General features: G+C 60.1%; 1 protein-coding gene across 5 annotated transcripts in view; it reads right to left on the bottom strand.

The window, feature by feature from the left end:
- GSE1 (Gse1 coiled-coil protein) overlaps positions 1-22,296 on the bottom strand; it is a 121,215-nt gene that overhangs the window by 34,877 nt on the left and 64,042 nt on the right. For 2 of the 5 annotated variants that reach the window (XM_023229018.3, XM_023229019.3), the window contains exon 2: positions 5,908-6,126. The exons of the other annotated variants lie outside the window; for them this stretch is intronic. In XM_023229018.3, coding sequence (XP_023084786.1) covers positions 5,908-6,126 — 219 coding nt within the window. The remainder of the gene's footprint in view (positions 1-5,907; positions 6,127-22,296) is intronic. 5 annotated transcript variants of the gene reach the window in all.

Below are 22,296 nucleotides of genomic sequence, written 5' to 3'. Positions count from 1 at the left end.
CGGCCACCACCCGTCAGCCCCGTCCCTGTGGCCCAAGCTGGGCTGTGGGTGGCTGGGCCACTCCTGCCGCAGGTAACACAGCGGCCAACACTGCTTGTGTTGCTTGGAGAGGCCTCTGGCAGCTTCCAGGGCAGGTACCATGAGCCCCCCGGCTGGTGTTAAGGGAGCAAAGTGTGGGCAGGGAAGCCATGAGTCCCGGCCACTGGGCTGGCGACAAGAAGTGGGGTGGGAACGGGCTCCGACTCTTGTGCGTCTAACCCCAGCTCTCTGCACTATGGGTGGTGCTGGAGTGAGGTGGAGCTTCCTCTCCAGCCAGGAACACCTGCTCAGAACTGTCCTCCAGATGGCAGCTCTCCCAGCCCACCTGGGAAGGCTCTGGTGCTACCCTGTTCCCAGAGCACTGGCCTCCCAGAGCAAAGGCCCACAGCATGATCGCCCCCAACTGTTTCCCAGGGAGGAGGTGCCCGGTCCCAGGTGCTGCCTGTGCCTCCTGGAGCAGCTGAGGACATGCGAGGCTCCCCGCACCTCCGCACTCCCCCCTCCCCGCCGCCTTGGCAGACGGGCACTGCGTCCCCGCGGGAGGCTGCTGCCTGCTGCGTACGGCAAGCAGATGCCACACAGCTTGTGAGGGCGCCTGGCAGCAGCCCTGGCTTCGTCACACAGCAGTGGGGGCGGCAGTGGAGGCTCTACGACCTGCCCTCTGCAGGGGCCAGAGGGGAAGGGCCAGAGACACCGGGCAGCCCCCAGCCTGGACAGCTCCAGGGCAGGCCCAACAGCTCTCAGACCCCAGGCCCGGCTCAGGGCTGCCTTCAGGGTGTGGAGCTGGGGAGCCTGAAGCACAAGGCCTGGCTCCAGGCACAGGCGTTCCTCGGGCACCCTCGGGGCAAACACCTCTTCTTCAGTCAGTCAACAAGCACCTCCAAAGACAGGGATGATGTGGGGATCCCGACACACCCGCAAGGCAGGCTGGGCCTGGTGCCCAGGAGGCTCAGAGGGGGGTCAAAATCTGTCCAGGGCAGGGGGTGGGACACAGGGCTGGGACCCACCCCTCAGTCTTGGGACTCCCAGGCTGGGGTTTCAGATGCCTATGGGGGTGGTGGGGTCTCTCTGTGCAGAAGAGAGGCAGGGAGGGAGGTGGTGGCCAGGCCGTCACTCCGAGGAGGCGGGGGAGGTCTCTGCTTGTACCCAAGGACCCGGTGCCACCCGAGAAGCCTGGGCTATGGCAGGAGCTGGTCCACCTGCATTGGAGGGAGGGCTGGGCGGCCCCGGGGACATCCCTTTGGGACAACGTGGGAGGAACAAAGAGATCAACAGCCACCAGGGCAGAACAGGGTCAGGGACGCCGGGGCTCAGACTAGAGCCTGGGTCGGTCACTGGGAAGGGGCCGGGCGTGCAACCCAAGGTTTGGGATCACGCCCAAACCTGCAACCCAAGGCTCCTTCCAGAATGCGCTACATGGGGCTTGGGCACTCCAAACCCCACTTTCTCCCAGAAAGTCAAGACAAACAGGCAGCCACTTGGCCGTGCCTGCACCCTGCACCGCCGGGAGAAGAGGAAGCCACCGCAGGCTCCCAGCCCAGAGCCATTGACAGGGGGAGCCATGGCGGACCCACACCTTCCCACCCCATCGGGGAAGCGCAAGCCCTCCCCGGGCAGATGATAGGGGTCACCGGGGTAGGAAGGAGAGTGGGTGGAAGGGGTGGCAGTGGGTGGAGGGGTGTGGGAGGGCACGTAGGTGAGGGTGGCAGGAATGGGGAAGGTGAAAGGAGGCAGCACCGGGGTGGGGGGCAGGGAAGGCAGCCAGGGTGGAGGCCTGCTGCATTGACGCTCATGCCACCATGCCCGGCTGCGGCTCATTCTCACCGAGGCCCCACAATTCATGAGCTAGAGACCTGCTCCTCACCCAAGAAACGGCGGAAGCTCAGAGAGGCGAAGCGGCCTGCCCAGATCACACAGCAAGGAAGGAAGGTGGGGGTGTGCATCGGCGATTCCCAAGCGTCCACCCTCGCCCAAGGAGCCCTGGCCTCGGGAGTGAGTAGGTTAAACGGTCAGGCTGGCCCCGGGGATGGGTGTCTGGCCCCGTGCTGGTGGGCGGGTGACTGAGCTTTGAAGATGAACACACATCTCAGCCTCCAGAAAAATAAATCCCGGCGAGGGCCTCCTTTTCCTCTCCTTCCTAGCCTTTCTCCAGGGGCAGCGCACGCCACGGCTTCATCTGAATTGAATTTTTAAACTGCACCCTTGAGACACAATGAGAGGAGAGAGGTGGAGGCAATGCCCCGCTTCCATCCCTGCCCCCTCTGCCCAGGACGCGCCGTCGCCGGGAGGCAGCCCTGGCTGTGGGCCTGTGAGTTGGCCAGCTCAGCCGCTAGCCCACCGGGGCTTGGTGCTCTCTTGGGCACCTGGCAGGCACCAGAGGGACCCCGCCCCCTGGGAGGTGCGGCTTTCACAGAGGCCCAGTCTCCCTTTCTGCGGGGAGGAGGCTATACCTGCGTGGCAGGGGGCTACGTTGTCTCAGGCACGAGTTGGGGGCTGGAATTCCCCACGCCACTTACAATGTGAGACCCAGGCAAGCCGGAGGATCCGTTCTCATCCACCAGAGGCGAAGGCTGTGTGAGCAGCACCGCGAGCCCGCCAGGGGTACAGCAGGCGCTCGATACACAGCTACTGCCACGATGAAGGCGGGGAGGCCCTCGCTGGTCCACCTCCAGGAGGGAGCAGAAAGGTAGCTGCGGGTTCGTGGCCCCACCCAGCTCCCCCCACCCGGGTCGTCCCACCATGGGAGTCAGAAAGGGCTGTCACACCACAGACGGCCCACGGGGACCAGATGTCATACTCAGAGGAGTCCAGACACACGCCGCGCCAGCCCCTGCGTACGAAATGCCCACAGGCACATCTACAGAGGCAGAAAGCAGACAGCAGCCGCCAAGGGCTGGGGAGGACGTGGGGGCTGACAGCAAATGCAACTGGGGTTCTCTCAGGGATGACCCAATGTTCTAGAATTAGATAGTCACACAACTGTGTACGAAAATCACTAAATCACGCACTTCTACAGGATGAATTTTATGGCATGTGAATTATAACTAAAAAAATTTTGAATAAAAAATCCAGACTCCTCCCACTGCCAAGTCTGCCGGAGTTTCCCCCTGCTGCCCTCTGGCGCAGGTCGGGAGGTAGCACCGGGAAGTTGGGGGGCCCACATGTCCCCACTGTCACCCAGGATTCCACAACCCGCAGGGAGGCAGGGTCAGCGTGCTGACAGCCCGGCAGAGACTCCTGTGCGCCAAACGCCAGCTCCCTGCACCAGGGGCAGTGGTGCCAGGGGTGAGACGGGCTTCCCCTCCAGCAGGAACCACCGGGACCACCTGCTCAGAACTGTCCTAACGGCGGCTCTCCCAGCCCACCTGGGAAGGCCCGGCAGCAGCAGGACACGGGCACGAGCCCACCCGCTGCGGCTGCCGTCTTGTGACTTGACCTTTCTGAACCTCGGCTTTCTCATCTGCCCAAAGGGCCTGGGAGGGCTGCCGGCCAGTTCCACGGACGGGGACAGGTGAGGTCAGGGTCGGTGTGACTCCATGAGAATGGGGACCAGGTGCACTGAATGGCTGAGGTCACGAGAACGGGTCACCCAGTCCCTCCTCATCCAGACCAAGGCCTGACCGGTGATGACCAGATGGAGAGTCATCAAAACGGGAGTGGGGACGAGGGCCCAGGCCCAGCTGAGGGCGTCGCAAGACCCCAACACTGCTCCACAAACCTTGGTGTTCCCAGCTCAATGGGGGTGACTTGGGTGAGTGAACCAGTGGGCACATAGCTCAGGCAGTGGCACTGCTCGCCCGCTCTCCTGACCCTCTGCCACCCATTTCCCAGACATTCGTCTGGGGGCATCTTTCCTGGGGGGCAACCACCCTGGGGGACCCTTCCCAGTGCCCAGGTCGCAGCTGGGAGGGAGGAGGCCCCGAGGCCATGGTGTCTGGCCTCCTGCCATGGGCGCCCAGCGGCACACCTTGTTCCTGGCCAGTGGGGACCAGCAGCCTCTGGCACTCAGGCCGCCCGCTGGCCAAGCCACCAAGCCAAGTGCTGGGGACAGCTTGGGGCAGCGGAGAGGAAGCGACGGCCCTATGAGGCAGGCTCCTGCTGTGACGCCCACGGCTGCTGCCAGCCCCAGGGAGGGAAGGCGAGTCTGAACACCTCTCCACCACCTTCCTTGGCGAGGAGGGAAACCTGCCCTTTCCTGAGCACGTCCTCCGCAGCGTTACCCGGGGTGGAGCCCAGGGTCCCCAAAGCACACACAGCTGCTGGATGAAGGCGGGAGGCAGGGGTCACCCAGCCCAGGCAGCAGCACCAGCGCCAGCCACGTGTCGCCCGTGGCCTCGGAAATCCCTCACCAGCCCCGGTTCTCCTGCCCCCAAACGCTGGGGAAGAAAGACAACTACAGCAGGAGGAGCCGGGCCAGCTCTGCCCTCGCTTCTCTCTGCCCCTCTCAGGACAGCCCAGGTCTCGACTCCAGGCTCAGCTTCCTCCCGGGGTCTGTCCCCAGTCGCCTTGTTCAGCACCCCAGAGAGTCCAGGATGCCTGGGGGGCCACCAGGCAGTCTGCTGCTCCCGAGCCATTGGCCTGCAGCTGCCTAGCCTCTGTTCACAGGTGGGGCCCATGCAACCTGGCCCGCTCAGGCGTGGCCAGGGAGGCCCCTGCTGAGGGCGTGGAGGATTTTCTGGTGATCCCGCCTGTGCCTGGTTTGCCAGGAAGAGCCAGGAGGCAAGGAACTGCCCCCTGGTGGTACAGAAACCAGACCCCAGTGGGCCTCCCTCCTGAGCCAGTGTCCCCCATCCATCAACGCCAGCTGTGTCCTCTCGCACTCGCCCACTCTCCAATGAGCAGTAGCAGAAAGGCCCCAGGAAGGAGACATTCAGAAATGAGCAGAGCCCCCAGCCCGCCCTGGTCAGGGCAGGTGTCCCCTCTGCCAAGCTGGACCCCGGATAATACAAACACGGACACAGCTCCTGCACGTGCTGCTCTGTGGCCACCCTGGAGGGCCCTGGAACCCGGGATCCTAACCCGTGGGCCTTTGAGGTGAATGAAGCAGATGCCATTGGGGTCCCTGTTTCCTCAGCTCCCCTGCCTGGGAGCAGTGAGTCCAGAGGGTGTCCGAGGCCGGAACCCACAGGGCCAAGGCCTCCAGCAGCTCCAGCCGCCCAGTGCGCCTCCCCATTCGTGCCAGCAGCAGCCCCGGCATGGGCAGCCAATGGTCATCGCAGGCCCCAAGAAGTGCCCCAAAGCCAGAGCCAAAGGGGGCCTCTTTAGAGGTTCACTGCACAGACAGGAAAAATGAAGCTCAGAGGGTCAGTAGGTTCCCAGGGTCACACAGCAGGTCCTGCCCAGGTGATAGGAGAAGCCAAGGCTCCAGACCCCCAGGGGCGCTTGTCTACGCTCCCCCCAGTCTCTGCCTCAGGGAGTTAAGCAGTGGTGGGGTCAGCTGTGCCAGAGACCCCCGCTCCAGACCAGTGTGTTTCCAGGGACACCATGTCGAAGCCTGGCAAGGGGCCACTCAGGGAGCACTACGGCCTAGCTCTCCCTCTGCAGCCTGGTCCAGGGCACCCACCCTCCTCCCAACCAAGTCACAGAGCTGGCAGGAGCACCTCGCTACGGCCAGACGTCCCTACAGTGACTCCGGGGGCGAGGAAGGACAGAGGCAGGAGAGACAGAAGCACAGAGGCAAAGCGGAGGTGCTGGGGCGGGCGGGCTGGCCCAGGGTCTGCAGCTCAGACAGTACTGCCTGCTCCACGTAGAGCACACGGCGCGGGAAAAACGAGACCGGCTGTGCGCGTGCAGGCCGCGGGCGGGAGGCTGAGTCCCGGCCTCGGGAGCCGCTGCTCCCCCCACGCGCAGCCTGGCGGGCCCCCTTACCTCTGGGCTCCTCCGCCTGTTTGGCGAGCTTGCGCAGCGCGGCGGCAAAGCTGGAGGATGGCGCGGCCTGGGCCGACAGCGCGCTGCTGGTGGCGGGGCTGCCGCTGGGCACCAGGGCGCCATTGAGCGGCGAGGGGGTGAGGGGGTTGACGGTGGCGGTGGTCCTGGTCGCGGTGGAAAGCATCCCTAGCGAAGGGGACTTGGGCTCATGGCTCATGCCTGAAACAGGAAAAGAAGAACCAGAGGTCACCCAGAGAGCAGGAGCGCCCAGCACCAGAGCAGGGTCGGCAGGGCTGCGGGGGGCGCGGTGCCGGTGTCAGCAGCAGCATGCAGGGAGCAGGGGCAGCCCCGGGGGCTCCAGCAGGACAAGCAAGAACAGGACAGAGCCAGCGCTGCGGAGAGAACAGACCCCGTCCCCAGAGTCCAGCTGGAACCTGGCACAGACCCAAGGGACCCCCAGGACCCCAGATGCTGACTGGCTTGGGCCAGCACTGTCCCTCTACCTCCGGGCTAGGCAGGCCGTGCAGGATCCCGCGCATCACCCAACAGGCCCCTGACCATCGAAGGGTGTGGGGAAGGACACTGAGGCCCAGGGTGAGGAGGCATTCAGCCCGCATCCTCAGGATAGAAAAGAAACACGCTGGCAGAGAGGCCCAGGGATGACGGGAACCAAGACAACTGCTGCGGCCACCGACGCGACAAGCACACGATGCCAGGCACGCAGGGCAATGCCCTCCGGAGGCTGGCACGAGTTCTGTCCCATATTACAGAAAAGGAAACTAAGGCCCCAACCCAGCCCAGTCCACACGGGCACTCAGCGCAGACCCCCAGCCTCCCTGCCACTCAGGGATCCTGTGCGTCTCTGAGAGGGGTCCCAGAGATGGGGCCACACAGGCAGGCTGACGGGGAGTGGTGGAGAAGAACACGGCTGCCCCACAGTCCCCACTGTAGCCCTTTACTGGGCAGAGTCTGCCCTGAGATGCTAAAAACAGAGAACTGCAAATCCAAACTGCGGTACAGCGTGGAACTCTCCCTTTCCTTCCAGGGCCAAGTTCAGGCCCACCTGGCCCAGCAACAGCTGACCTGGCCCTCCCGGCCAGTGGCGGTAGCTGCAGCAGCGGCAGCAGCAGCAGGTCTGAGCCCAGGTGCAGCCATCTGGTGACATTAGAGCCACTGGGGAAAGGATATGGCCACCTCCAAACAAGCCCTCAGTCCTCCCACCCCGTGTGTCCAACCAATAAAAGCCCAACTTGGTCAAAATGTTTTTCACTAACATCCCCTCCCTCCCGAGACGCCCCCACCCCTACATCACCCACAGGCCAGGGTCGTGGCTTCCTCCCTGTGGACGCATCTTGGTTGGGGGCGGGGGGATGCTGGCGTCACAGAGATCATCTGGGGGGCAACACATAACACAAGAAGGGCGGACTGTGCACTTCCTGTGGGGTAAGGGCAAGGGGGTCCCAGGGTCCCCCCCGGGGCTGTGGGCCCACCGCCCTCACCAAAGAGGCTGCCCTGGCCTCCAGAGCCCAGCCCACCTCTGCCAGATTCTAAGTCACATTGACGAGTCTGATTGGAACCTGTCCCCATGGGCGGCAGGCTCGGAGGCCGTGTGGAGAGGACCCCCTCGAGACCTCCTTTGGTCACCTGCTATCCCCAGAACTTGCCACCAAAGGCCATGGGCCCTGGGCGTGTATTCAGGGAGCAAAGTCCTCCCTCTCCTGACAGAGGGGAAGTAGGGAGAAAATAACTCTTTGGGGGTACTGAGGGAAGGGCCGGGGGCACTGCCGGTGAGGAGGGCTGCAAATGGGACAACAGTGAGGCGAGAGCGAGTTTAGGGGACATCATTTGTTCTCTCCAGTGAGAGCTCACACCTCGGGAACAAAGGACTCCTAAGAGCCCCACGCCCATGGCAGGCGAGCCAGCCCCCAGCTGCCAGCAGTCACGTGGTGCCGTGGCCGTGCCCCGCAGCAGCGGGCCCCACCTAGCTTGGGTCTTTCTGGAGGGGCCGGGGGTGGAGGGGAGACCTGCACCCCCACCCTGCCTTTCCAAGGCCGCTTCAACCTGGCACAGAAATCCAGGCACGCGGGAGGGCGGGGGCCTTCGCCTGGCAGCCTGACTTCTAGAAAATGCGGGCAGCCAACAAGGGCCCTTCCTCAGTCAGCCTGAACCCTGCCAGCTGCTCTCCGCTCCGCACTGCCGCCCGCACTGCCCCCAAGGCTGGCCTGGTCTCTGCCTGTCCCCCGCACCGGGCTGCCATCAGTGCCGCTCCCTGTGGGTCCGGTGGGGGCAAGGAAAGCACGCATGTGGCTCAGACCCACGCTCTGCTGCTTCTGGCTGAACTTGCTTGGGGCAAGTTACTTTGCTTCTCAGGGCCTCAGTTTCTTCATCTACCCAACGGGGTAAGAGCACAGCAAAGCCGACCTCATAAGGTCACTCCCCTGAGCGTAATGGGGTAACTGACACGAGGGGCTCCAGAGCCTGTGGGGGGCCCCACGGCCATTAATAGCATGCCAGCGAGCAAGGACAGATGCCAGTCCCAGCAGGCAGGAGGTCCAGCCACGGTCACCCAAGGTGTCTCAGGAAATGGCACCCATTGGCTCTGGGTCTGTACTGCCCACCCCACCGGAGCCACAGTGGGGAGGGCACGTGGTGTCAAGCTGGTGGGCACCCTGCCCAAGAGCCCCCTGCCCTGGGCCCACGAACTCGCACACCTTCGGCAGAGGGCCACCCCGTGACCCCAACAGGCCAATGGCTGGGGAAAGGTGACACACAGGACACTAGGGCAGGGGGGACACCAGCACTCTTGTCCTGCTGCCTGCAGGGGACACCGGAGGACGTGGCCCACATGGGGGCTGCCATGGGCACTCCAGAGGACCTCTGGGTCCTACCTGTCACCAAAGCACCCTCACCACCACACTGAGTAAGCTGCGGGGTTTTTAGGAGGGAATGTCTAGAAAGACAAAGTGGCACAGGACAGAGCCCCACCCTCACAGGGAACCACGAGGACATCAACGACCAGGTCCTCGTGATCCCAACGAGGCGCTCAGGAGGGTGGCGCTAGGAGGGCTGCCTGGAAGACAGGAGCAGGGCCCCGAGGAACGCAAAGACCACCCGCCATGGGCTAGCGCAGCAGCTCTCAGAAGTCACACAGACCAGTCGGGCACCTCTCAAGACAGCCTCACAATGAGCCCAGAAGCCACAGCAGGTGAGCCATCACCCACCACCCAGCCTGTGTCCCACCCCTCACAGCCATCGCCCAAGCCCAAGAGGCCTAGTGTACAGATGGGGAAACCGAGGCCAGATGACCGAAGTTTGTTCCAAGGTCAAGTAGTTGAGCAGCATGTCCAGGACTTGAACCCGGCTTCCTGGGCCCCCACTGCTCAGTACCAGCACCTGTCCCGTCCATGGCCCAACCACGGCACCCGATCAGAAGGCGTGAATGGTCACGTGTGTGCACCACACACAGCTAAGATATGTTGAACTGTAAAGCTCCAGGGCTGCTCCAGGGCTGAGAAGGGGCTGATCTCCGGTGCAGGCTGGGTGGCCAACTGTGCCCTGCAACCCGCACCATCATGGGCATGATGGGCACACCTGTAATCCCAACTAAGTAGGAAGGTGAGGTGGGAGGACTGCGTGAGGCCAGGAGTTCAAAATCAGCCTGGGCAACATAGAGAGACCCTGTCTCTATAAGTTACCCTGAAGCTACAGGTGTGTACCTGTAACTCCCAGCTGTTTGGGAGGATTATTTGAGCCCAGGAGTTGGAGCTACAGTGAGCTATGATCACACCGTGATACTCTAGCCTGGGTAACAGAACCCTGTCTCTCAAAAAATAAAAAGAATGTCTACAAAGTCTTCATCAATCATCCCTTCAAGAGGTAGAGACTAATTTCCTTCCCCAAGCATGGGCCAGACTGAGCAACTCACTTCTGATGAACTGAGTATAATGGGAGCAATAGTCTGCAGCTGCCAAGGCAAGATCGCCTCCTTGGCCCTCTTGGGTCACTCCAGTGGAGGGGGGTCAGCCGCCGTGTCATGAGGATGCTCAAGCAGGTTGTGGAGAAACCCGTATTTCAAGGAACCAAGGCCTCCAGCCAACAGCCACATGAGAAGCTACCTTGGCAGTGAATCCTCCAGCCCCAGGCTGAGCTTCTGATGAGACCGCAGCCCCAGCCAACATCTCAAGTAGGCTCGTCATAGACCCCGAGCCAGAACCACCCAGCTGAGCCATCCTCCAATTCCTGGCCCACAGAAACTGAGATAATAAGAGTTTTGTGTTTAAGCCACTGAGTTGTGGACAGTTAGTTACACAACGCTAGATAACTGATACGGTCAGTGTTGCCACACCCTCTGTTAATCAAGGCCACCCTCTGAATCCATCAGAAAGCCAAGAAGTGAAAGAAGTGAAACTATGTGCACACAGATACTCTGCATCTTCACTCAGTCTCCAAAACATGTCCCTTTGATGCCAGAGACCAGCAGCATCCCCCATCCCCCTTTCCCACATTCCTCAGAGAGCCAGCCACTCTACCTCTTGGCCGCCCTATAAGAAAGCCGTGACTGGGCCTATTTCCCAGATGGGTGAAGGCAGGCTTGGATCCCAGGGCCAATGCAGAGCAGGGCTGAGATGTCCTCAGCACAGTGCCCATGTGACACGCCGGCCAGGGCCCAGCTCCAGGGCTGCTCCAGGGCTGATCTCCGGTGCAGGCTGGGTGGCCAACTGTGCCCTGCAACCCGCACCACACGCTGCCACAAAAGAGGGACATGGGGCACTGTATGGTCGTTTCACCTCAAGGTGACCCGTCCTGGAGGTCTGGGAGCAGATGCCAATTCTCTCTCCCGTGGCCTTCATGAGGCTGGCTGGCCGCCGGGGCAGACATGCTGTGACCACCAGCCACAGGCGTGGGTTGGGGGCTAAACTAGGCTGTCCGTGCTGCTATAAAGAAATACCCGAGCCTGATTAATTCATAAAGACAACAGGCTTATTTTTGGCTCCTGCCTCTATGGGGTGTACAGGAAGCGTGGTGCTGGCATCTGCTTCTGGGGAGGCCTCAGGAGGTTTCTAATCATGGTGGAAGTCAAGGGCAGCCAGCACATCCGGGGGCAAGAGAGGGACCAAGAGTGGGGAGGTCCCAGACTTTTAAACACCCAGATCTCGCTAAGAGCGTGCTCGTCACTAAGGTGACGGTGATAACCCTTTCATGAGATCCACCCCCATGATCCCATCACTGCCACCAGGCCCTACCTCCAACACTGGAGGTCACATTTCCACATGAGGTTTGGAGGGGACACACATCCAAAGCCTATCAGTGGTACACAGAGGCCATGGTGCGAGTCCCAGGCTGGACCCCAAATGGCGCGCACACCTTGAGGCTACTGGCAGTGTCTTCAGATGGCAACGAGAGGAGCTATGTCTTTCATTTTCATCTTTTCTCTCTCTCTGTATGTTCTAATTCTTCTGCAGAGAACCAGGCTTTTAAAACGTGGCCACTCAAAGGGATGGCAGCTCGACGGCACGAAGTCGGCACCGCCAACAAAAGTGTGGGCCATCCAGCCCCAGGGCAGGGATGGAGGGAACTGGGGTGTCCCTGCGGGAGTCCGAACCTAAGCCCTCACCCAGGGAGACCCTCTGCCCACTCCCTCCATGCCCGGGTCTGAGGCTACCTCAATGTCACTATCACTAGCCCACTGGCAACCTGACGGCAACCTCCCTACCCCAGCCTCTGACAAAGCCCCATGCCTGCTCCCTAGGCCCCACGGGCCCTCCAGCCTGAGGTACAGCCTCCCTGGGCCCCGGGGGTCCCCTGCAGGCCGCATCCCTGCAATGCCTGCTCCCTAGGCCCCACGGGCCCTCCAGCCTGAGGTACAGCCTCCCTGGGCCCCTGGGGGTCCCCTGCAGGCAGCATCCCTGCCCCGGTGTCAGCTGCAGGCTCCCGAGGAGCTGTGAGCCTGGGAAGCGGCTCTGCTGATGTCAGGTCACTTAAAATAGAATTCCAAATGAGCGGCTTCATTAGGGGGAATCTAAAATTAGCGCTGCTCCTCAGTATGTGTGCACGGGGCGGGTGGGGCAGGGGCTGCAGCAGCTGGGGGCAGCTCCCTCGAGGCCAGGACAGGAGGCCAAGCACCGGGGAACCCAGAGATCCTTGGAGGGGTCTCCCTGGGCCTGCTGCAAGTGGACACAGCCTCCAGGGCCCCCTGCCTCCCGCCCCTCCATCACAGGCCTGGTGGGGTCACTTCAAGGCTTCTGCCCTCCAGGCCTCGGCACAAAACCCCCAGCCCTCCCCAGGGAGGCAGATGTGGGCCTCCTTCCACACAGGTGTTCTCTGGCTGAGGCCAGGGCAGGTGCCAAGGTGTCTGTGGCGGACCCAGGGGCAGCGGGGAGAGGGAGGCCCTGGGAAAGCACACCCCCCACTGCCCTCATTAGAGAGGTATTTATTAACTTCTGCGCTCCTGGACATTGACTGAATTCTTGTCTACATTATCAGCTCATGTAAATTCATTATCCTAACAGCTGGCAATAAGCTCCACCGGGTGAAGGCCTGTGATGGATGAGGGCCGGGGGCTGTTCTGCACTGTACAAGCTCTCCTGACATGTGCAGCTCAGCAGGTGAAAAAGAGCCAGGGGTCTAGGTGGACCAGGTCTGTGAGGCCCCCACACTCTTATTTACATCACATGCTGCTCTGGACACCCCTTCCTGCCACTGTCAGCTGCCACCTTGACCCCCATCCCCAGGAAAAAAAAAACCTGCCATAGACAGACACCTAAAGGCACCTCGGGCCAGGGAACATACGCCTTCTTCATGTGAGCCTCAAATGTCTGCTCCCTGGACCCTTCCAGAAAGAACCCACCTGGTCTAGACAGTCTGCTTGGCAGAGCTGAGAACCTAGAGGCTTCTGCCAGAAACCAGAGGGCAGGAAACGGAGAATGAAGCAGCCGCCCACAGCACCGCAAAACCCTCAGGCCCCACCATGTCACAGACAGGAAAGGTCTAGGGAAGCAAAGACCACCAGCGCAGGGACGAGCCCCCCATAACAAAGCACCGCTTCTTGAATCGATACTTTCTCCTACTCTCTGCCTAGGTTTCTGATATGCTCAGAAGCAGCACAATGCTTTAAAAAAAAAAAAAAAAAAAGGCAAGAAGAAAAGGAAGCAAAGTCCCAATGGAGAGGGACAAGGTTGGCTGGGCCGGGGAGCTGGTCTTTTCCGGAACCCATCTCGTTCCTGGTTCTTCAGAACAGACCCCAAATCTGCTGTCCAAACGCTTCAACAGCAGCATTTAAAAGAAGGGGGGAAGGTCTCTCTACTCCATTAAATATGGTGTCCCATCCCTCGCTCCCCCTCCCCACGAGGGTGGAGGGGCTTATTAATCAGTGTGCCAGCCGCCCTCCCGGCCTCCCGCGGATCCCATAATTACTGCTTCCTTTCATCCCGGCTCTTCCCCGGCACCAGACCTCAGGCCTGCTCCCTCCGTGCTCTGTAATTACAAGCTAATAGCTGAGATGAATTTTCTGCTGGGCCCCGGTTCAAGCACCAATCCGCCCCTTCCCCCTGACAGCCCCCCGTGGGGTAATGACACCCCGTGAGGCTGGGCGCGGCAGGCCTTCACTTTCAGGCCCCGCACGCACAATCTGGAGCTGGATTCCCTAATCACCCCTCTTGGTAATTTTTCATTACCGCAGAAAGAAATGTTTGTGAACAAATAAAGGGCGTCCCCCAGCTCGGGGACCAATGCCCGCCCCCGCGATCCCCGCTCCCCCAAAGGAACGAAGCTTCTGTGGCCCTAACGAGGCCAGGTCACCCTGCTACAGACCCTGGCAGCTGAGGCTGCACGGGCACCACGTGACCCCCAGGAGCCTGGGCGGCTTCATAATAAATTCATTATCATATCTGCCCTCTACGCGTTCCAAGCTCACTCGCACAAAGCGATTTTTCTTGGGGGTGGAGGCAAGGCAGGGGGCCGGGAGGCCCTGGGGGAGAGGTCTCCTTGCTCCAGATGCATGGGGGCAGCCGCTTGTGCCTTCATTTTTTTCTTTTTTAACTAAGAACACCTCCCCCAGGCTGCCCTGGGTCCCCACACTGGACTTGCTTCCCAAGGTCTATGCCCCAGAAACCGGCCAGGGCCATCACTCATAGCTAGGGCAAGGGACAGCCCTCGCAAGTGGCCTGGATCCTGACCTGGAACCAGAAGGGCTGGGAAAACACAGGCAGGTGGGCGGGGGCAACCTGCACAGCCACAGGAGTCTCCACCCCAGGAGGAAAAAGCAACACAACGCCTGGCCCAGGTAGACCTGTCCTCTACCACGTTCACTGAGCCACGGGAGGAGTCCCCCGACACTGCCCGCCAGGGCCCAGTCAACCACGCAGAGCCACCCACAATGAGCCATCTCCCAAGCAATGCCTAGGGCCCCCAGCAGCCATCTTGAACCCCATATGCTGCCTGAGCCCCACGACATCCTCGAAGCTGCAGTCCTGCCGTGAGTGGGGGTGACTGGGAGGGGGCTGGCCACCCCAGTTTCTCCCTAGCTTGTCTTGCCCACTGCCATGCTGGGAACACAAGAGTTCTTCTGCAGAACACGGGGTGCAGAGCTCTCAGAAAGTGCCCACACAACGGCACTGGACAGTGCAAGGGACCAGGTAAACCCAGGGGTGTCACCGGGGGGGCAGGTCACCTGGAGGGGCTTCCCAGGTTGGACACCACACTACAGTTCTGAGGACAGTAGCGGGGCTCTGCACAGATGGTGTTGGAGGCTGGGGTTGCATCCTGGGGGCCCGTGGACAGCGGCCTCCTAAGAGCCGACAGTCCTACGACTGAGGTTCACAGCCACAGATTGGTCCCGGAGGTTCCTGGATGGAGGCAAGGGATGGGAAGTCAGGCAACAGATGGCAGCAACATTTGACGCGATTATCCTAAGCGGCTGCTGTGTGTGCAGAGAAGCCGGCCGGGCAGATGAAGGGCTGGAGAGGAGGGCGGCGGGAAGGGCGGGACTGGCAGATGCGGGTGGCAGCCTGGTCTCAGCGGGGAGGCGGCCTCCTAAAGGGGCAGGACAGACCAAGGGGAGGGCAGGGCCCTGAGTCAAGGCTGGGGTCAGTGTCCAGAGCTGTGACTCCAGGAGATGGTGCCCAGCGCCAATGGCGACAAGGGTACCAGAGGGTGACTTTTACAGGGCACCGGCTACCTGTACCCTTACTTCCCTTCATGTGAGCAGACTCCAGGAAGCAACGCCACCCAAACAGCAAAGTGACACAGGCCACGGTGGCCACACAACTCAGCTGAGACGGAGTCAGGGGCTCACCCATGCCGGCCGATTCCCAGCCCCTCTGCCCCCCTGTGCCCTCGGCGGTCCCTGGAGTACCTTGTCACATTCTCGCAATGGGCTGCTTCCTGGAGGCAGTGGTCCTGGCGGCGGCCGTGCCCGGGCGCCTCTCTCCACCTGTTTATTCCACACAGTGGGATGCTTTACTCCCAGCCTCCAGAGGGCGAACAGAGGCTGGAGAGTCATGCCATCAGCCCGGGTCACATGTGGAGGCTCAGCAGCCGGAAGGGAACCCAGCTGTCCTGGCCATGGTGCCGGCTGCTTCCCTTTAATGTGAGAAGGGACTGGAAATGGCTGGCGTCACCTGGGGTCCCCTCCCTGCGGTAGCTCTCACCCTGTGGCAGCTGTTTGGGTGCCCACCCGTGTGCTGTACCCGTTTTACAGATGGGACCTACATGGCTGGGAATAGGAAGGCTCTGGACTCAGGGCCTCTCCCGGCCCCACTTTCCCAAAGCTCTCGGCCAGAGGGCACCTGTGCTGGAGCCCAGAACCGCCCCCGGGTGCCCTGTGTAGCCTGCGGCACCAGAGCTGACTGGTCTGCCTTCCACTGCACCCACTCTTGCGGGAGCCCTTCCTCCCTCCGGAGGCCCTGGGCAGAGGAATGGATGGGGTCCAAGGTGTCCACACAGGCGAGAGGTGCCCAGGAGGGAAACCCAACCTGGCCCCCGCTCCAGGGCGGGCACTGAGGTCTCCAAGTTTCTGTGGGATGGCGGGTGGGGGCCAGGGGGCATGGGCCAGCAAGAGTCAAGGCCAGGTGTCCTCTTGGTGGACAGAGCCAGAGGGAGGAGGATGCTGAGACACCTGCTCACGAGGCCCCTCTCCTGCTCCCAGTGTGGAGGAGGCTGAGTGTTTAACAAGCTCCCTCAGGTAAGTAGGAGGGACAGAGGACCCAGGGACATCTCCCAGGACTGCCTGTCCCCTCCATACCGAGTGAGTGCCGACACCTGTCTACAGGGCCCTTAGTCTCCAGCCAAGACCAGGGACCAGGCCGTGCAGGAGGTGGATGCCAACAGGTGCTCAAAGAAGCAATGATGCGGGGGTCAGGAGTGGCCTGAGCAGCAGGGGAGGTGGCGCGGGGGCAGGAAGAGGGGCCCAGGGTCTCCAGCTTCAGTGACGGCTGGAAAAGGTCCCTTCCCTCCAGCAGGGAGGACGCCCACACCGGCAGAAATGGGTGACTTTAAGTCGGACGCTCTGTGCCTGCCTGCGAGCACTGGGGTCCTCCCATCCCACTCAGCCAGCCTGAACTTCCGCTGAAGGCTGAGAGCTGGGGAGCCTCGAGGGAACACACTATGGGGGCTGAGCAAAACGGGCTTGGTCCTGAGCTGGAAAGCCGGGGGGGCGGGGGTGGGCCCAGGCTGACTGACGCCCAACAGCTCAGTGCGGACTTCCAGGGCACTGCATGGCCTGAGCCTCAGTTCCCCTGTCAGTACCATGGAGAGAGGGTGGAAATGACTAGATGAGAGGGTCAGAGAACAGTGGCTCACGACTGTAATCCTCGCACTTTGGGAGGCCAAGGTGGAGGATCGCTTGAGCCCAGGAGGTTGAGGCTGCCACTGAGTAGTGATTATGCCACTGCACTGCCGCGTGGGTGACAGAGTGAGACCCTGTCTCCAAAAAGGGGGGGGGGGGGGAGACAGTGGACAAGGGGCCAGCCTTTTACCCTTCCACCCGTGTTTATGTGACCTGAAGTCATGCTGTGTTATTTAAATGAGAATCAATGGGCAATATTTCAAAATAAGAGGCTTCAAGTCAACATGAAGCTGCCCACTTTCTCTTGAAAAGTCAAAGCCATAAAAATCACAGTCGCACGAGTGGCACTTGTCCTTTAGTTTGTCCCTAAGTCTCCAGGTTGCCAGAGTCACCACCCCTCTGCTCCCTATGGTCTCAGGTCGGCCAGCTTCCTCAACACCAGGTCTTCCCAGTTCTGAAAGGACGTGCAGGTCTGAGCAACAGCCCTGCAGGAGCTGCAGCTCAGCGCAGCGACACTCCGCTCAGATGTCATCAACACGGTAACCCCATCAGGACGTAACAGAAAGAGGTCAGCCCCTTCCCAGGCTCAGCTTTGGAGGACGCCTGTGAAGGCCACAATTCTGGCGCGTGTCAACCCCAAGGTGGGTCTCCCCTCAATCAAAGCCAGCTCACCAAGCCAGGACTTGCCCCTCAAGTCATAAAACAGTTACATCTGCTTTTGCAAAAAGGTCTACTCTCAAGATGGTTCAAAGTGGCAGACCAGACCCTCTCTCCAGGAAAATACACCTACTGCATGTTACATACAGTTTTACCAAGTTCACAGAGCCCATCTGTAAACCCTGTGGGAGTATGTGTTTGAAGATGTGTAGCATCCGTGAACCCAGGCCACAAACTCCCACAGCACCGGGTTCCCTAAGCAGCAACCCACGAGTACGAACACCCTCCCCCAATATGACCTGCCTGGACAGAGGACATACAGGGTGAAAAAGAAAGGGCCCAGAATGATCCAAGTTCTAATGGTGTTTTCCTCATCCAGACTCCTCTCCCATCTTCAAAGCCCCACGTGCGGTGCCCAGACATCACTAAATGCCTCACTGGAAAAAACAAACGACCCCGCAGCCAACATGGACTTTGGAACGGGGCTGTCCGGGAAAAGCTCCCGCAATAGTCATGTGCCAGGAGTCCTGGACTCCCTCATCCAACCCAGCCACCAAAAAGGGCAAACTGCTCACTTTCTCTGGCCACAATCATCCTGCAACTGCTGAATGACTGACTGCTTCAGTCTAAATGATTCTGTAATTCTCACACACCCCTCCAGAACCCCAGTGAGGAACTTGTAAGTTTCCTAGTCAGGTCCAGACCTGGCCGTTGGGAGTTGGCAGTCTCTGCCCACCAGGACTGGTAACAAAGTTCTTGCTGCGCCAGGACAAGTAGTCCAGGCTATGTCTCCCGTCCTGAAGGCCCCCTGGGGGGTGTGGGGTGGGAAGAATGAGCCCGAGGTGGGCAGGCGCGCCCTCCCCTCCCTGGCTTCTTCAAGGGTAGTCTGGCAGAATGAACACAACAGTCTCTCCAGTGGATAAGAGACACGGATGACACAAAACCCCACGGTCCACAATGCCAGCCGTGGCTGGAGAAACCCCAGCTCCAGCATCCAAGCAGACACAGTCCTGCTGTGAGTGCATTCGGAGCCCCTCCGCAGGATCCCAACCAGTCTCAAACCTTCGGAAACCAGCCGCTTAGTTGAAATGTCCTCCCTGTGCCCAGGTGACAGGCTCCAGGGGTCTGGCATCCCTGCTAAGGATGGATTAACTTCCTTAGTCCTATAAAGTCTTATAAGATGTACATTTAAGTGGAAACAAGTTGTAAAACGATAAGACTGTATTCAAAAAAGGAGGCCGGGACATCAGCTTCATTTAAAACAGATAGGATCTCAGCGCACACCTCCACTCTCTGCAAACCCAGGCACAGGGGAGGCCACAAACCTTTTCCAAGAGACGATCTAAGCAGGTCCCCAACAGCACAGACACCCAGGGCCGAGACCATCTAAACGGTTCCCCAACAGCACAGAGACCCAGGGCCGAGACCATGTAAACGGTTCCCCAACAGCACAGAGACCCAGGGCCGAGACCATCTAAACGGTCCCCAACAGCACAGAGACCCAGGGCCGAGACCATCTAAACGGTCCCCAACAGCACAGACACCCAGGGCCGAGACCATCTAAACAGTCCCCAACAGCACAGACACCCAGGGCCGAGACCATCTAAACGGTTCCCCAACAGCACAGAGACCCAGGGCCGAGACCATCTAAACGGTCCCCAACAGCACAGAGACCCAGGGCCGAGACCATCTAAATGGTCCCCAACAGCACAGACCCAGGGCTGAGAACACCGCAGAGACCCGGGGCTGAGACTATCTAAACGGGTTCCCCAACAGCTCAGAGATGCAGGGCTGAGTGGGGCTCGGCCCAGGCATTCCACAAGGGTCGATTCCGAAACCCTGTTTTCTTATCTGTTACGGGGTGACTAACCACACCCTCCTGACGGGCGGCGGAGACGACCGCGTGGATGGCAGCCTCTGGGAGGCGGAAGTCTCTCCAATGCTCCCATCTGGCTGAGAATTTTTGCTTGAACCGCATTCCACTTTGTGTCTTCAACACCCAGTATAGCATCGGCTGTCTAGTGGATCCTCGTATATTTAAGTGAATGGAAAAAATACCACATGTCAAATGCAAAAACATTACAAAAATACACTCAAAGATAAATGTACACTGGGAATTCAGTTGGAAGAATCCACTCACATCCCGAGACTGGGTGAAGCAGCTCAGTTTGTTTTTTTTGTTGAGACAAGAGTCTTGCTCTGTCACCCAGGCTGGGGTGCAGTGGTGCGATCACAGCTCACTGCAGGCAGCCTTGAGCTCCCGGGCTCAAGTGATCCTCCCTGCCCAGCTTCCTGAGTAGCTGGGACCACAGGCACGTCCCACCATGCCTGGCTAGTTTCTTTTACTTTTTAATTTTTTTGTATAGGGGAGTCTTGAACTTCAGAGCTCAAGCAATTCACCTGCCTCGGCCTCCCAGAGTGCTGGAATTACAGGCTTGAGCCACGGCACCCCGTAAGAAGCCCAGGTTAAACAGGGCCTTCTGACGCAGCCGGTGACCTCTCTCCAGGCTCTACGGAAGAGAGGGTAGGAGTCAGGTGAGGAGGCTGGAGTGGGAAACTCACGGTGTGGGTTTCTACTCCTCTACCAATTACCAGCTGTGTGACTACAGGCAGGATATGGGTCCCTGGGGCCCCTTTCTTCTCCGGTGGATGGCTAAATGGGGATAAACCCTACCCAGCAAGTCAGTCCCTCCCCGGGGAAGAGGAGGAGCACACTGGAGTGAGAATATCCCCCCACCATGCCTGGCGCACAGCCCACGGCGTGACCCTCGTAGGCCGGCACAGTCGAAGCACCTCTGGATACAGAAACACAGTCTTTTCCATCTGGTTACTAAATCCCAAAGACAACTCCTTAAGTGGGATCAAGACCTGGCCGGCACACCATCTGCCCACAGATCACATCACGTAAGGGCGCCTGCCATCCCTCCAGACACCCCTGGGGGCTGCGGGGCATCGCTTGGCACCCCCAGGCTTTGCCCCCCAACCCAGAAGATAAAAGACTCAGGATTAGCACAGAAGAGGCCCCTAAGGCTGTGCCCCGCCCCCCAGCCCCCACTGGCGAGCTGTCTCGTGCTCAGCTTGACACATAGATTTTCCTTTGGGACGGCCTAACCTGTCCAACATCAATACTGCTCAACCAAAAGCTGGGCGATCAATACCCTTCATTGCTGCCTGCGGCCACAGACCCACCATCCGAGCGCAGGAAGGGCAGGGCTGGGGGAGGGACAGTTTGTTGAAGCACCTCCCGCCACCTGGGCCCAGAGTCCCAGTCACCAAGGGGGCAGTGGTGTGCGTGTGAGCCTGAGGGGGCATTGAGGCTCCCAAAAAGAACCTCTAGCTGCTACAGCCCAGCAGAGGGGTCAGCTGGGTCTGCTGTGGTGCCTTGAGCCTTTGGGCAAAAAAAGCAGCTCCAGTCTTGGTGGGAAAAGGGGCCACCCCCAACACTGCAAGGGAGTGAGTTAAGGGTAGTGGAACAGAGCCTTGGAGCTTTGTAAATTAAAGCCAAGCTGGACACAGTGGCTCACGCCTGTAACTCCAGTACTTTGGGAGGCTGAGACAGAAGGATCACCCAAGATCAGGAGTTTGAGACCACCCTGGGCAACACAGTGACACCCCATCTCCACAGAAAAAAAATTTCCTAATTAACCAGGTGTGGTGGCACGCACCAGTGGTTCCAACTTCTCAGGAGGCTGCAGCAGCAGGATCACTTGAGCCCGGGAGGTTGAGGCTGTCGTGAGCTGTGATCACACCACTGCGCTCCAGCCCAGGCAACAAAGCAAGACCCTGTCTCTAATTAAAACAAAAACAACAGCAGCAGCAGCAACAGGAATAGCCGCAAGGCTTTGCAGAGCCTGTGTCAGGTGCTGTACTGGGCACCTGGTAATAAAGCCTTCAACCCTCAACAGCCTCAGGATACAGGTGACATTGTCATTCCTATTCTATAGATTAGAAGACTGAGGCCCAGAACACAAGTGCCCGAGGTCACACAAGCTAAGCAAGAGGCAGATATGGACCGTCAGATGCACCGATCAACACAGTAACAGCTGACACTCACCAGGCGCTCACCCCATGCTCCAGGCCTCCTCAACCCTCACCCGCATCTGTCATTTACCCGTCAGGGGCATGTGGCAAGCATTACAGCATCTCATCCTCACCCTCAACTGCCAGAGGGCCTCTGCATCCTCGTCTTACAGATGAGAACACTGGGTGGGGGTGAGGATGTGATGATTAAAGTGGGAGGGTCTATGTCACCATTAGCACCAACCCACCTCATGCCGCCTCAGTCCAGCGATCCCAAAACCACGATAACACACACCTCCTCAGATGCGGCAAGTCCTCCAGCTGGGGGAACCGGTTCCAGATTGGAAGGCCTGGCCAGAGACGCAGGCGGACATGAATCCACCCAAGCCAATGGGACTCTGCATTTGAAAGCCCCTCTAGAAGGGCTCAAAGCCCACCTGGGCCAGGCAAGAATGACCTTCAGGATTCTGCCTGGGGTTAACACACGGCCCACAGGCATCCGGAGAGCAGCCAGGTGAGAGGTGCCCCGTCCTGCGGGGGAGGTGGGGTAGAGGGGACATGTCCATTTCTGAGTCATCAGGGTTCTCCATCCAATTCCAGGGCAAGCAAGGCAGTCTCTGGCTTCCCAGGTGGGAAGAGAGACCAGACCCCAAGTCTCCTTAAACAGCATCAGCCCATCTTCCCAGGGGAAGGGATTCCTACCCACATCGCTCCCCCCAGCAGAAGGCCCTTCTGGCGTAGGAGGGCCAAGCACTGAAAAGTTCCCACCCTGGCCCCCCGGTGACGAGGAAGCTGCTCTCGAAGAAAGCAGAGCCAGGGTCTCAGCTTGAGCTGCACATGGCAGTCACCTGGGGGGTTTAAACATGGATGCCCAGGCTTCGTCCCCCCGAGGTTTGGGCTGAACTGCTTGGCAGTACAGTCTGGGCACT

This window comes from Piliocolobus tephrosceles, chromosome 17 (genome assembly GCF_002776525.5).
Source record: "Piliocolobus tephrosceles isolate RC106 chromosome 17, ASM277652v3, whole genome shotgun sequence".
NCBI lineage: Eukaryota > Metazoa > Chordata > Mammalia > Primates > Cercopithecidae > Piliocolobus > Piliocolobus tephrosceles.
The sequence above is the reverse complement of the archived record's forward strand: the minus strand, read 5'-3'. Positions and strand labels throughout refer to the sequence as shown.